The sequence below is a fragment of the Sinohyriopsis cumingii genome, chromosome 15, assembly GCF_028554795.1.
Source record: "Sinohyriopsis cumingii isolate HCF-2022 chromosome 15, ASM2855479v2, whole genome shotgun sequence".
Taxonomy (NCBI): Eukaryota; Metazoa; Mollusca; class Bivalvia; order Unionida; family Unionidae; genus Sinohyriopsis; species Sinohyriopsis cumingii.
In genome coordinates, this window is record NC_142975.1 from 71,366,760 (window position 1) to 71,382,196 (window position 15,437).

At 34.2% G+C, this 15,437-nt stretch overlaps 1 protein-coding gene and 1 long non-coding RNA gene across 9 annotated transcripts in view; one reads left to right on the forward strand and one right to left on the reverse strand.

Annotated features, from left to right (window-relative positions):
* Positions 1-15,437, forward strand: part of LOC149782047 (rap1 GTPase-activating protein 1-like) — a 435,320-nt gene that overhangs the window by 195,100 nt on the left and 224,783 nt on the right. For all 8 annotated transcript variants that reach the window (XM_089933464.1, XM_089933461.1, XM_089933463.1 and 5 more), the window contains one exon: positions 9,134-9,166. In XM_089933464.1, the coding sequence (XP_089789590.1) occupies positions 9,134-9,166 (33 nt within the window). The remainder of the gene's footprint in view (positions 1-9,133; positions 9,167-15,437) is intronic.
* LOC149782048 (uncharacterized) overlaps positions 1-15,437 on the reverse strand; it is a 202,569-nt gene that overhangs the window by 158,582 nt on the left and 28,550 nt on the right. The gene's annotated exons all lie outside the window — the stretch shown is intronic.

A 15,437-nucleotide genomic window follows, 5' to 3' on the forward strand; every position in this document is an offset into this window, starting at 1 on the left:
AAGTGGGAACATTAAGCAGACAAAATTGCTATGAAATTGTGCACCATATTAAATTCATTTAGAAAATGGGGATTATTTATGCTTTTTATCATACATGACTAATGATTAATGAGTGGAAATTCATCATTGATCTATAGGGCTAGTATCAACAGAATTCAGTTTCAAGAATGTTTATATATGCATATTATTGCATCATGGGTGGGGTCACAATTTGATATACTAATAGTATTGGTATATCAAATTGCTTTATACCAACACTTTAAAAGCCATGTCATTATTAATGTGTGTGTGTGTGTGTGTGTGTGCACATGAACGTGTGTGTGAAGTAATAGGTTGCCATGAAGGCCCATCAGAGTACAACTTGTATGTCATTGTAAATACTTTAAAATTGATCCAATAGAATATTGACTGTTGAATCAGTTATAGCACACAAATTACCATTTTTATTCAGGCAAGATATATGTAAAGCAGGGATTTCAAGCTGGCATATAAATTACCTTGTTATGCTGTTGACTTTAAGCATTGTAAGGTTTGCATCTCCAAGGAGATTTTTAAAATGGTAATTTATTCAGGTTTCAAAATAAGAGATGTTTTTACAAGTCACTGTACAGTCAATGTGTGTAACATTTGCCTGAGTGAAAAGTTAAAACCCTGATTTGCTAGTACAGTATATACCAGTCGATGGATATCTACGTTGTTTGTTCTATTAATTGGTTTCATGTGGATGGCATGGAACCATGACTGCCAGTACATTTGATGGAAGTCAGTGCTGTTTGCTCCACCTGTAGTTTCATGTGAACAGCATGGACCATTTATTTGATCAAAGTCTGTGTTATCTGTTCTGCATGTGGTTTTATGTGAACATCATTGACCCTGATCTGCCTGTAGAGTATGTAAATGTGGAAGGAGGTCGTTTCTCATCTGTCGTGTTGTTGGTCCTTGGACTACACTGTACATCTTCATTGCAAGGCTGTCTCATCGATTATACCAACTGATACTGAGACCACCTTGTAATGAAAGTATATGCAACATGTCATTTTACTACCACTTAATGAAATTGTATCCATGTTCATATTCACCTTATAGCAGGAACTGTGGGGCCCCAAGTGGCTGAGTGGTCTAAAGCACTCACCGTTACTAATCACTGCCATCTCACCTCTGTCTGCGTGAGTTCGAGTCTCAGCCTCGGCTAACGTTGGTACATGAGAAAGCCTGCCATTAGCTTCTCGTGGGTCGGTGGTTCTTCTTGGGGTTTTCCCGGGTTCTTCCTCCACCAATTATACTGGCCACCATGTATAGCCTATCATGTGCTGAAAAATGGTGTTAAACCCTACAACAACAACAACAACAGCAGCAGCAGGAACTGTGTTATAACAAAGGGCTTTTTAGTGAGGGAGTGGTGTACTATACATAGGAAGGAGATTTGTTGTGGCAAAAAGATAAACATTTAGAAAAATAAATCTTTTAATTGTTTTTATTTGTTTATGGAAAATTATAGTCACATGCTTGATTATCAGATTTGTGCAAAAATTAATCTATTATTTTGATTAATGAATGTGTTGCTAGTAAATACGGTATTTTACAGAAATGGGTTGAAGTGGATAAATATTTGATCATGGAGTTGGGTTGCCCTCACAGGGCTGAAGCTAGACTAGTTGAGAGGATTTATCTGACAGTGACAGGAAAAATCCATTCTCTTTAATGCTTTCTGGTTGTGCCACACTATTTAAGGATTCCTTGATTTTCATCATATCTTTTACTTGGAATATTATTGAATTACTTGGATTCCAATAAACCAGATACTTTCAGTGCCCAAAGCTTTGTACAATTACATTTGTTTTTCCTCACAAAGACTTTTCCATTTTATATTGATTGATTATTGAGGCTTTTAAAAATAACAAGAAAAGAAAATGGAAACCTTAGTTTAAAAGGGAATGTGGCAGATTCTGTTTGTCAGACAATAAGGTTGAATATACTACATCAATTGCTTGTTTAGGTATCCCAGCTGTAAAAAGCATGGACACAGTATTGTATCATCAGATGGTATTTCATTTTTTTTCAAGATGCCAGGCAGCAACAGTATTCATTTCTGTAACATGAAAAGTAGTAAGCAACTCTTTTTCATGTTATAGTGGCAGGTGATAAAATCCCCGAAATACTTTACAAACCACTCCCTCAAAAAACTTGGCTTATGATGTGGGGTCAGGCAATAGAAAGTAGCAAAAGTATGTATTGAATAAGAAGAAAACTACATGTACTATCAAAATTGGTAAATGAAACCTTGGTATATCACTCATTTTATCATCAAAAACATTTTATCATCAAAAACATTGGTCAGTATCAGGAAATTTTGATCAACATCATGAAATTTTCAGTTTTAAAAATAAGTCATATTTTGTTAAATTTTCATTCTGAGCACCATTTCAGCACACTGTAAATAGCATTTGATGAAATTTTGATCAGTGATAATGTCACTAATGCATTATAACTTGTGGCAACCTTAAATAAATAAATAAATAATAAACACCAGTTAAATAAGTTTTTTTCAAGTGAAATTCATGTTTTAGTTTTGTCTTTTAATTCGTTTTCAGTGTAATCGTCATAAATACAATATGCCCTCCTGTATTTGAAAATGAAAAATGTCAATCCATTAACACATTTGTGTCCAAGCAGTTCTGTGAGAACCTAATTAAGTGCTGACTTTGTTTTGATCTCTAATTTGCTCAGTATTTATTGAATTGTTACACCCAATTTAAAAACAGACCTGCTTTTTATTATCATGGTAATTTTGTATCAAATCAAATAAATGCGGTGGAATAAAAGTAAAGTTAAAGGGATGCAAATCCCACCAGTGTAAGATGTTTCATGTGTCAGATAAACTCGCTTCAATGGATCAGTTGTTTATTATTATTTTGTAAGTAATATAATTAAATTATCATAAATTAGCTTACTAATTCACATATGTGATCAAAGATAGGAAGGCAGTCAAGCGAAATGAGTACTTAAGTCAAAAGCTTTGTTTCACAGACATGGTTTATTATTGAGATGCAAGTTCCAGAGTTTGCAGTGAACTTAAAATTCCTAAATTTTAATATTACTTATTTTAATATTACTCACAATGAAATCATGGCATCAATATGTCACAAATAGAACAATATAAATTAAGTTTTGACATTGACAGTTGTTTTGCAAAATATTAATGTCCCTTGTGTTTTAAACAAAAGGAATCTTGTTTTGTTTTGAATCAATAACAAAAAGCAGTGACATAATACACAATGATTTGTGTGCAAGTGATAGTTCTTGAATCCTCTTGGAGTAATGTTAACAAAAGTTTAGAGGTTGGGTATCTTGAAAATAAATTTAATTTATATAAAAAAAATGAATACCTACATTAGAAAAAGTTCTTTATTGACAGTTATTCCAAAAGCAATTGTAAAGGGAACAGTCAGCCATTAAACATTAAGCAGTAATGTTTACCAACCCTTTCTTGGGGGGGGGGGGGTGTTTTTCAGTGATTCAGAAGGGATGGTATCTTCTTTTTTTTGTTGAGGTCCTTCAGTAACTCACTTCCTCACTTATAGTGCAGACTATATTTTTGGACCATTAGTTATCAAGGGTGAGGTGAACCATGGCAGATCTGGAACTGTTCTATTCTCACCTGGTTGTTCATAAATGAATATGGTAACTAATGGATTGATTTGGTTTGGTGCTGTATGGTAGAGCAAGACAAGTAGGTTATTTAGTGCCAAGGCAATTGAAGTAGTGCTTTACCCAAGGAGACTGTGACCACAACAGCTAACCCTGACTGTTCCTATGATATTATTAAAACTTGCATCATATTTGGTTGCAAGTCCTGCATGCTAACCACTGAGCCACCATATATCCTTGCATAGATGAACAAAGGATTTTTGGGTGTCAGTCTCATTATTTTGTACTTGACACAACTGGGAAGCTGCTTGATGGTGAGGAACAAATATTTGTATCTATTTTGAATAATGTGCTTGCAGATCTGGGTCAGTTGTATTTACAGTTGGTTGTTTAGCTGTTGTATGGAATGCTTTGTGACTTGTTTACATCTAAGGGTTGCACAGTCTGTTAGCACAGTTATTCTGTGCATTAAAAGTTCTCTTGAAAGATCGCTGCCATGAGAGACCACCAGTTTTGATAGAGCAGATTCTTAATGCACCTATTTATTAGTTATAAATTGCCTTTCTTGAGAGACCATGATATTTTGTTAGAAGATTTGGTCTTTCAGGATCTGTTCTACTGTACAAACTAGTGTAGTAATACTGTCGACCATCTTAGCTTTGGGGTTAAGAAAGCTCATCCCATCTCATTATCTGATAGACTGGTTGTTCATGTATTCTATTTTCATATCTAAGACAACATAATACATGATTATTTGATATTGGTTGTATCTGAGATGGGTGTATCTGAGATGGTTGTATCTGAGATGGTGTATCTGAGAGGGTTTACTATGTTGTTTTTTTCTTCAAATGTTACCATCACAGATAAATGTTAGAAACACGACTGTACATACCTGACGATATTTGCACCCCTCATCCCAATTTTTTTTTAGACTCAACCATACTGTGGAGAATATGAAGCTTAATGTCAGATGTTTTGGAAGAACTGGAAATAGTCTTGTCCATCAATCTGTTTTGTTCCCTTAGACTTCAGAGATGCACAGCCTTTTGATAGAGGAAAAAAAATGATTAAATAGTTAAATTGTACAATGCGAAGATGAACAGAATTGTGATTTTTATTTCTGCCCGATAAATAATAATAATAATAATAATAATAATGACCTTATTTAAAGAGGGTAACACAATTAGCTAAAAACTAATCTACCTTGAGGCCCTTATACAAAGGAATTCATTTATTTAAGCTGCATCTCTGAAGCCACTGGATATATTGGGTTTGGAAGAAGGAAATCGAGTGGGCATTTCTAATCTCAGCTGGAATACTATTCCAGAGCAGAGTTCCAGAGTATTGGAAACTTTTTTTAAATAACTCCTTATTTGGTTTGGGAATTTTATACTGTTTGGTTGACATGGATCGCAGGTGGGGAGTATTACCAGGTAGCCTATACTGGAATAGTGATTGTAAATATTCAGGAACACTATTCTGAGATATCCTGTACATTAATTTGGCTTTTCTCAAACAGATTCGGTCTTTAATAGGTAATATTTTTAACCTACCAGCTAAACTTTCCTTGCTTTCTTTCTGGATTGATATTAGCCCAAATGCTCTTTTTTGAAGATGTGCCAGCTTTGCTATGTTTTTATCATTTGAATTACCTCATACTGTACTACAGTAGTCCAAATAGGGTTGTATGTAACTGTTATAAAATAGTTTCCTGTGCCTTTCAGGGAGAAAATGTCTTATCCTACTGAGAAGCCATAAACTTGAATTGACTTTTTTACTGGTATGTTTGATATGTTCAGTCCATGATAGGTTATTATCTACCAGAACACCAAGTAGCCTATCATGACAGACTATTTGCAGATTTGTATCCTTCCGTGTCAGACATAGTTCATCACTATCAAGATTTGTCCTTCTTTGCCGTGTTGAGATAAGTAATATTTTAGTTTTACCAGTATTTACCACCATGCCATTACATGTGCACCAGTTTTCCAGTTTGTTTAGGGCATTCTGTAAAGAAATTTCGAGCTCATGCTTTGTGTTTTGGATGTCTGACAATGTTGTGTCATCTGCATAGAGATCTGTAGATGTTATTGAGTCTCTTAGTAAAAGTGGTAGGTCATTAATAAATAAAATGAATAGTAGTGGACCTAGAATTGAGCCTTGTGGTACTCCATATCTAATTGTTTCAGGTTCAGACAGAACATTATTTATGTAAACATGTTGTGTTCTCTCATTTAAGTACGAAGTAAACCATCTAATTGTTCTTTCATCACACTGGTAGATTTTCAGTTTCTTCAAAAGGATTTCATGATCCACCATGTCAAAAGCTTTTCTGAAATCTACAAATACAGTTCCTATTATTCTACCTTGGTCAAGTGCTTGAAGCCATTTATCAGTTAGGGAGATCAAGGCAGTCTCACAGGAATGGTTCTGTCTAAAGCCTGATTGATTAGGGTGTAACAGCAAGTGTTTGGTTAAATATGACATGAATGAGTCATGGACATGTTTTTCAATCAATTTTGACAAGTTTGGTAGTATTGAAATTGGTCAGTAGTTATCAGCATCATCCTTAGAACCAGATTTGTGAATAGGAGTTACTTTTGCAGTTTTCCATATTTTGGGGACAGATGAGGTTGCAATACTTAAATTAATTATGAATGTTATGCTATCTACAATAGCAAAGGCAGAAGATTTAATGAGTTGTGGACCAATCTGATCAAGTCCTGTAGCTTTCTTGGTATCAAGTTCACTGAGACATTTTTTAACAAAGTTTTTTTGACACTGGTGGGATAGAGAAACATACCTCCTTTGAGATTTTACTGCTGCAGAACTTTTTCAGTTCATTAAAGTTGTTTTCTATCACTGGCTCTTTTAACTTTGTGGTAATGTTGATGAAAAAATCATTGAAAACATTTGCAATGTCAGTTTCATCAGTGACTATGGTGTCATTTACCAGAAGTGAGTGAATTTTATTTGTCTGTTTTTTGTGCGTTCCTCCAGTGAGTTCATTGAAGACTTTCCAAATGGAGTTTGTGTTGCTCTTTTTGTTTTCAAGCAATGATTGATAATAAGTTTTTTTAGCTTTTTTGATCATACTTGTTATTTTATTTCTCCATACTTTATATTGTGCATGGTTTTCCATAGCCTTGAATTTGTCTCGTGTTTTCATAGCATCTAGGATTTCAGTAGTAAGCCAATTAGGTTGAATATCAGTCTTTACTTGATGTACTTTCAGTGGTGCATGCTTAGATACTACATCCATAAACAAGTCAGTCCACACCCTCATGGCTTCCTATTTTCATCATTTTCCTACTCTTTATAAAAAAGTAAAATTCACACTAAACTTGAGTAGAGCTTCCAAATAATTAATAGAGGGGATCAAAGGTCAGGGTTGCAGAAGCAACAATTGTTTTGTGTGGGTTCTTTACATCACAAAGTTTTCTGTGCCCATTATTAAACTTAACAGATCAACTTCACTTAGTAGAGGCAGTGTTAAAAGCCAAAGGTCAAGGTCACTATAGCAGTTTATGTTGATCTGAGTTATGATGTTGCTCCTGAATGAAAATTGTGCCAATCTGATAACTATTATGGCCACTCCAGCAGTCATCTTGAAGATCATGTTATTGCTACCAATTCCTGAATGGAGTGTCATATCAAAATGGGGTTTTCACGAAAGTCTTCATATCATGTCTAGTTGGTCCTAAATAGAAATGGTGCAGCTCAGACATCCAGTATTGTCATTTGACCTGAATGGATGGTATTATCAAATATAGTTTGCACTAAATGACTTCATATGATGTCTAGTTGATCCTATATGGAAATGGTGCAGTCTTACATCCAATATGTCCATCAAAGCAGCTATTCTGAATATCTTGTTCTCACTGAATAATATCAGCACTTTGCATTTAAAAGGAAGAAGTAGTTTTATCTTGAATTCTTGGAAATCCTTTTCAGCCAGTTGAGCATCAGTCCTTTTGAGGGGCTCTTGTTTTTACAGATTTCATTAAAAAAGGACGGTTACTTCAGAGAGATCTTAAACTGAGATTGGAAAATGGTTATGAAATGGGTGGCTTTCTAACAGAATGTCATCTTTATGACACGTTGGGCCCGGAGTGGTCTAAAGCACTCACTGTTAGGGATCACTGCCATCTCAACTCTGTCTGCATGGGTTCGAGTCCTGGATTCGGCTACTGTGGTTATGTGAGAAAGCTTGCCAGTAGCTTCTTGTGGGTCAGTGGTTCTTTCCTGGGTTTTCCCAGGTTCTGGTGTTGAAAAATGGTGTTAAACCCTACAACAACAACAGCAGTTTTATGATGTGATGTCATTGACGTGACAGTTCATAACCACATGATTTATTCATTGAAAATCGTGGACCAGTGGTATTCTATGAAAATGATGGACCAGTGGTATTCTATGAAAATGTTTAAGTTGGAAACCAATAAGAATGCAACTTTCTTTGCAAGTTTATGTAAAAAGAGAAAGAATTTAATACAAAAAGTATCAGTGGTGATGCATTGCCCTAATGGATGTGTCCGTTCACTGTAATGCAGCATTCCAGACTGACATATTAAATTTGAACTTGTTGTAGACGTAAAGGTAAATTCTGGCTCACAAAGTTAAGAATCGGTTAGTCATAGCAAAATTGAACATGGGCATATATTCCAGAAAGCAATGGTAACATATTTAAAATGTCATGGGCTGGGGTTTGTCATCTTTGCTTTTTAATATTGGTGGTCTATTTTGTATGATCAGAAGAAAGGTTGGTTTTGATGTTAATTAATATAAAAGTAAAATTATCAGAAACATTTTGTCAGTGGACATACTGTAGCATAATTAGTTTGCTTTTGAGGCAAACTGAATAATAATAATATTAATAATAATAGCAATAATAATAATAATAGCAATAATAATAATAATAATAGCAATAATAATAATAATAACAACAACTACAAAACAATTTTATTTAAGATGGTGTCAGGGAACTAATCCTCCTTGTGGCTCTCTATTATATGCATATTTACATTCACAGTACATGTACACAGACACACACACACACACACACGCACAGACACAGACACAGAGCTACATTTATATATGGACATCGTTTATGTGTCTAATTGCAGACTGTATAGACCCATATCTGCCATCACATAATGCACCAGCAGATCCACATCTGTGAAGTTTGTTAGGAGTAATCAGTAGAAAAAACATCATTGACCCAGATCTGCAGGTTCATTATTCTACTGCAGATCTGGATCTTTCTTGTTTGCAGTTTGACTTGGCTTATAAGTGGATACATATGGTAATTAAAAGAACATTTGAATGAACATGCTCAAACTGAAATTGTTTTAATTTTTTATATAACTTTGTTTTAGAATACAGAAATTCATCTTTTTCAAACTGTTCTGTTGTAATGACATGTGTTGGGCTTACTTTAAAGTGTACTTTGTTCCATATGTGAAAAGAACTATTGTTTCTGTTACAGATGTGACACTGCTTTGACGCTGAAGAGTTACAAGTAAGTACATTAAATTTTTTTAAAAATGTTTTGTTTAATATGGTATCAATGGTATACATCATTTTCTGTAACCTGTGATTTTTGCTCACTTGGTTAACGTATGGTATGGTCCATTGGCTTGTGTCATCCATCAACAGTTGCTATTTTTTCAGCTTCTTTTTAAAAATTAGTGTCAATCAATCCTGACAGAGAGGCCTTTTAAGTTTGTATTGATGGTGCTGATATGGCTGCCTTGAATAAAGATAGAAAAACTAAGTGGCTAATTTATCACCAAATCTGCTAAACAGAATTTTTATCTTTGACAAAAGCATCATATTGTGAATACTAACAAGTTTTGCATAAAAAAGCCAATTTGCTATCCAATATGCCCATCATTACTAAATATGGAGCCGAGTGGTCTAAAGCACTCACCGTTATGGATCATTGCCATCTCACCTCTGTCTGTGTGGGTTCGAGTCTTGGATTCGGCTAATGTGGTTATTTGAGAAAGCTTGCCAGTAGCTTCTCGTGGGTCGGTGGTTCTTTCCAGGGTTTTCACGGATTCTTCCTCCACCAGTTATACTGGCCGCTATATATATCCTATCTTGTGCTGAAAAATGGCATTAAACCCTACAACAACAACTAAATATGGAACACTCTTTAAATAACTTGTTCAGAACCATTTTATAGGATTTATTCAACCTTGACTGAAACATCCTGGAATGAAAACCTTTCAAATTTCATGATGCCGTTCTACCATCAAATATAGTCATAATTACTAAAAATAATTAACATTTAATAACTTCTGCATGAAAACCACTCAACAAAATTTGACCAAATTTGACAGCATTCTGGGATGAACACTTTTCAAAGTTGTACATTGATGCAGATCTGCCACCAAATAGAGCAGCTGTAATTAAAATATGCATATCTGTTAAATGTCTTGTCACAAGAAATGATTGACAGAAAATTGGCCAAATTTGACAGAAAGCATCCCAGCATTGAAGGTTGTCATATTTATACAACTGGTGCCAATCTACCATCGAATATGGTCACTGTTTCAAAGCATACAAACATTCTAATACAGTAAAACCTGTCTTGAGAGATCTCTGCTATGAGAGACCACCTGTCTTGAGAGACCAGGTTCTCCATGTACATATTTATTGATTATATAATATTATGACCTGTTATGAGAGACGACTTGTCTTGAGAGACCATTATGTTCTGGCAGAAGGGATGGTCTTTCAAGAAAGTTTCCAATGTAGTAAGTTTTAAAAATCTGCCTGGGAGAATTTGACCACACTTTACAGAATGCATTCTTCCTGAAAAGGATTTCAGATTTATATGTATGATGCAAATTGGACATAATGGTCACTGTTACTAAAAATACAACTTTAAATGACTTCTTTTCAGAGACTGTTTTTTTAGTTGTTGTAATATTCTGCATTGCGTATTATGGGCATTATTTTGGTTTCACTATACCCAATATTATACTTGTTGTATTATTATTCTGCATTGTGTGTTATGGGCATTATTTTGGTTTCACTATACCCAATATTATACTTGTTGTATTATTATTCTGCACTGTGTATTATGGACATTATTTTGGTTTCACTATACCCAATATTATACTTGTATTATTCTACATTGTATTGTATTGTATGGGCATTATTTTAGTTTCACTATACCCAATAGTATACTTGATGTATTATTCTACATTGTGTATTATGGACATTAATTTGGCATCATTAAACCCAGTATTTTACTTGGGATATTATTCTACATTGTGTTTTTATGGCATTAAGTTGGCATCATTTAAATCCAATATTTCATTGCATTAAAAATATTTAAGGGTTACTGAATTTGTATGGGGGAAATATGAACGAGTTTTTTGGATGTAAATACTGCACGACCTTGGGAGTGCAGTATATCCATCCGACAAAACGAGTTCATATTTTGCCATACAAGTGCAGTAACCTCTTTATTATATGCTATTTTTTTAATTCTAACTAATGCTTAATTATATAACAAAATACACTACATGAAACAAAGTAACAAAATGTATGCCGCATTCCAAACTAAATACTCAAGCACATATTCATCATTTCACAACAACAACATTATTACTGTGCACATAACTCTGCCCAGATAAATTTGAACTTAATCGTGTGCTCAACATAACTTTCGAAAGAAAATGGAGTGTCTAGTTAAAATTGAAATTTGGAGTCATATTGTGAATGAATGTGCATTGCAACAACTTTTCCATTTGATCTGGAATGAGCAGATTTTGGTATTTTTTTCGATTCTACAAAATTTTGTGATTATGGACTGGATTTGTATGCAACAATTCCACATGAAATACATGTGATTGAAGCAGCTAGGGAGAAGCGTGTTGACAGCTGCAAATGTGTTTCTGTTTCTGTCATTGAATGTTTGAAATCATAATGTGGGAAAAATATGAAGTCTTTCAATTGCAATTATCAAAAAGATCTATAGAATTTAATACTTATTTCATTTTGAGTGCAGTAAGGAGGATGCAATTGCACTTATGATCAAAATTACAGTACAATTTCGAAATGTGTAATCAAGATTGAGAACCTGTGACATGGCTCATGTAATTTGGATTTGTAGAACTAAGAAAGTACATTTTGAGGAAATTCAGGATATAAAACTGTAAGTATATTTGTTTGCCATTCTTATCACCAGCTAAAGAAGACAGTATATGACTTGTCTCTTGTATGTTATTTGTAAGGACCCTTTCTTGCGTCAGTTGTATAATGTAGCTAGCCTAAATCCGAAACATTGTATCAGTGCGGAATGTGCCAAAGCAGTTGGTATGTGGCAGTCCATGAAACATCTGTTTTAGTTCATTCAGAAATAAATTTAAACAACCACAACGTAAAGCACCTCTTATGCGAGTGTACAATAGAAAGTAGTTCATGAATACTATATGTGTATTGGCGCGCGGGTTCAGTATCGGGTAATATTGCACGATTCTGACAATGTAAAGTTAACTGGCGAAAAAATGAGCATATAATAATATGTTAAATGTTAACAGTTTAGTGCAAGAAAATGACTCCTCTCATACAGAGGGTCCTATCAGAAGAGACTTGACCATGTTTAAAATGCCATGACAGCTAGGCAATGAAGTTGAAGTCCCAGCTGTGAAAATCCTGGGTGTAATATACCTGAAGAATTCTTTTTACATCTGATGAGCACAGTTGGTTGAGTGTTTGAGTAATAAGTTGTAGGTGTGATGCCTACCCAGACCATCTGCCAATGTGTCCTTGGGAAAATTGACTCAGCTCTCATTTCCTAGGCATGATATAGCCAATAATGTATTTAAGGTTCTGATAAAAAGAGCTCAAGAGTTGACATTCCCTTAATCTTTCCATTCTCCTCTACCATCTCTGTCTTATAATCGTAATCAATTTTGCATTAATTGTTCTTTTCCAGAAGGTACAAGCCATCAGAGATAAATCATGGGTAGAGAGTTTTGAAAATATTGCTTAGCCCATATGTTTTAATAACCATGTGTAAATGATTTTCAGATGGTCAATAGTGTTTTTGAACAACAACAGATGCTTAAAAATACAAAAAATTTAATAATGTTTTAACTGATCTTATTGCAATTTGTATTGGTGACAGATTATGTTTTAAATGATTGTATTGTTTTGATCCAAATCCATTTGTTGATTTTATGGTAAATAATGCTTGGTGAATGGCAGCAGATGTTGAAATAATATTTGTAATGTAGTGCTTGCAATCAAAGTTTTACTGGTTCCATGCATTAAAGGATTTTCTTGAGAAAAGCTGCAGCAATGATGTATAAGACAATCCATTCAGATACCCCAAATCTCAAATCTTTTAAAGGTCACAATTTCAAGAAAGGTCATTCAAAAATACCTTTCAATTTTCAGGTGCTCTTGTTTGGAATAGTGTTATAATTAAATCAATGTGAAATATCATTGTCCTTCCACAAAGGGTGTATTAGATGGATGAAATCCTATCAGATGTGGGTGGGGTACTTACAAAAGTACCAAAGGTTTTAGCATTTGTTGTTTTCTTTTTGCCATTTAGCTTTACTTGACAAGTTTATAAACAAAACCTGTTCAAAACATGTGACCCTTGCAAGTGGGGGCATGATTTTTTTTTTGGTTTAGCTATGTCTCCTTTTTGTCCATCATAGTTTAAAAACTCCTGTTCCCTGTAGTTTAGTTTTTTAAATGTACAAAAAATTGGTGTGTTATGGTTACATGCATTAATTGTGTCAATACTGATAATGCTTGTTTGTTTGGTAATTAGTACGGACTGATGCATCTGACACTTGAAGTTTGCTTCCACATGTACAGCATAGGGAAGAATTTTGTTTCAAGCGCCTTTCTGTTCTGAAACATTGCATGTCTGAAACTTTGACAGGAATCCATTTTGAGCCCTTCTGAATTCAACAGCTCTTAAAGACAGGAAAATTATGGTGCAGGTAAGAGAAACTGCAGATTTGGGCAACATAATTGACAGCTCAGCATGATGACATTTTATTGATGCTGTGTCCTTTCTAGAGATATCTTTGATTATAACTTTGTGCATTGCAACCTTTGAAACAAAAGCAGTAAATGGAACAGCTTAATTCTTATATTCTTTACTGTTTTATATAATTGTTGTTTCCAGTCTGGCTGTATCTTCAATCTGTTCGTTAACTCAATGCAGTTCATGATTAAACAAAAACACGAAATGTTGATGTTATTGAGGTAGTGTGACATTTTTCCACAAAAACACGAAATGTTGATGTTATTGAGGTAGTGTGACATTTTTCCATAAAAACACGAAATGTTGATGTTATTGAGGTAGTGTGACATTTTTCCACACACAAAGTCAGCTCCTTTAAGATCTTCACTTCTGGGATTAAATGTTGTCACTTGTCATAATAACCTTAATTTCTGAACAAAAAGCGAACTAAAAAATATCTGCATTTACTTATGCAGTCCCAAATCAAATATGGGAGTTTGGATGGATGGACAAACCTAAGTTAATACCAGATATATTTCATTGTGTGGCAGCAAAAACATATTTTAATGAGTGACATGAGTTACAATAAATGAAATACATCTAGTATGAAAAGTAAACTTGCTCCAGAATTAAAGTTTAGAAGATTAAACTCATTCTTTGGCACAACATGCTCCCCCACCCCCATCTCATAATTTCACCTCACTTTCATATATGGAATGCCAGAGCTGTCTTAAGATGATAATATTTATTATATGATGTGAAAATTACTTGAGAAAGTGGTAGGATTTGGTTGACATAATCTGTCACAGTAAATTACATTTTTGCCATTTTGTAAACTCTTTGACCCTATCTGAAAACAATGCAAGTTCAATTGAGCAATGCATCAGAATGGGTTTTTGTTCTTGTTGTAACGGAAGTAAGGGAAATAACTTCATTGAGATGCAAATGACATCTGATCAAATTATCAAAAATTAATCTCCATGTTTGAAATATATGGCAGTTTTTATTTATTTGTTCTAGCTCACAAGGTACTCTTTTATGGAGGGGGATTACTGCCATAATTCTATGCGCGTATTTTCTAATCTTTCTTGATGCAGTATTGTAAATGTCTGCTTGTAAGTGCTACTTTCATAATTCTATCCATATATACTGTATTCTTCATTGATGCAAATTGTACATGGCAGTTTGCAAGTGTTATTTTCCTTCTGCATTATTGTAAACGGCTGCTTGCAAGTGCTACATAATATTACACTCACAATCAGGCATTGCATTGCATGATGGGAAATATTTTATTTTCATGTGAAAATATAAGGATATATTTTTCACATGTCAAAATATTTGAGAAAAAAGGAAAATTATTTCGCCAACAAGTCTCCATGTTTCATGCACAAGTATATAGTAAACACACACATACAGACAAATGCACACACTTCTACTGATAAATGTAGAACTAAGCATGCAAACAATATGCCTTTCTGTAAACGTGGAGTGATGCTGGTATCTTTTTATGGTGTACATAGCTTAGTCCCATTGAGAAGGTAATGCTGTTTTATTCTTTACTGTATAAGTTGTGATGAGTTCATCGTACTTTTAAAAATTTGTTTCAGCGAAAATCCTAATGACTTGAAGTAAACTTAGAACAGAATACCTTAAATTTCTTGATTTGACCTCTCTACACTGTAGCATTGTATGGTTCTGCAATTGAGGCTGAGAACAGTTAAACTGACTTAATTGAACTGTAGCAGCTGTGGTTCATTCTGCACTTGACTAACTCCTGAAGCTTGCT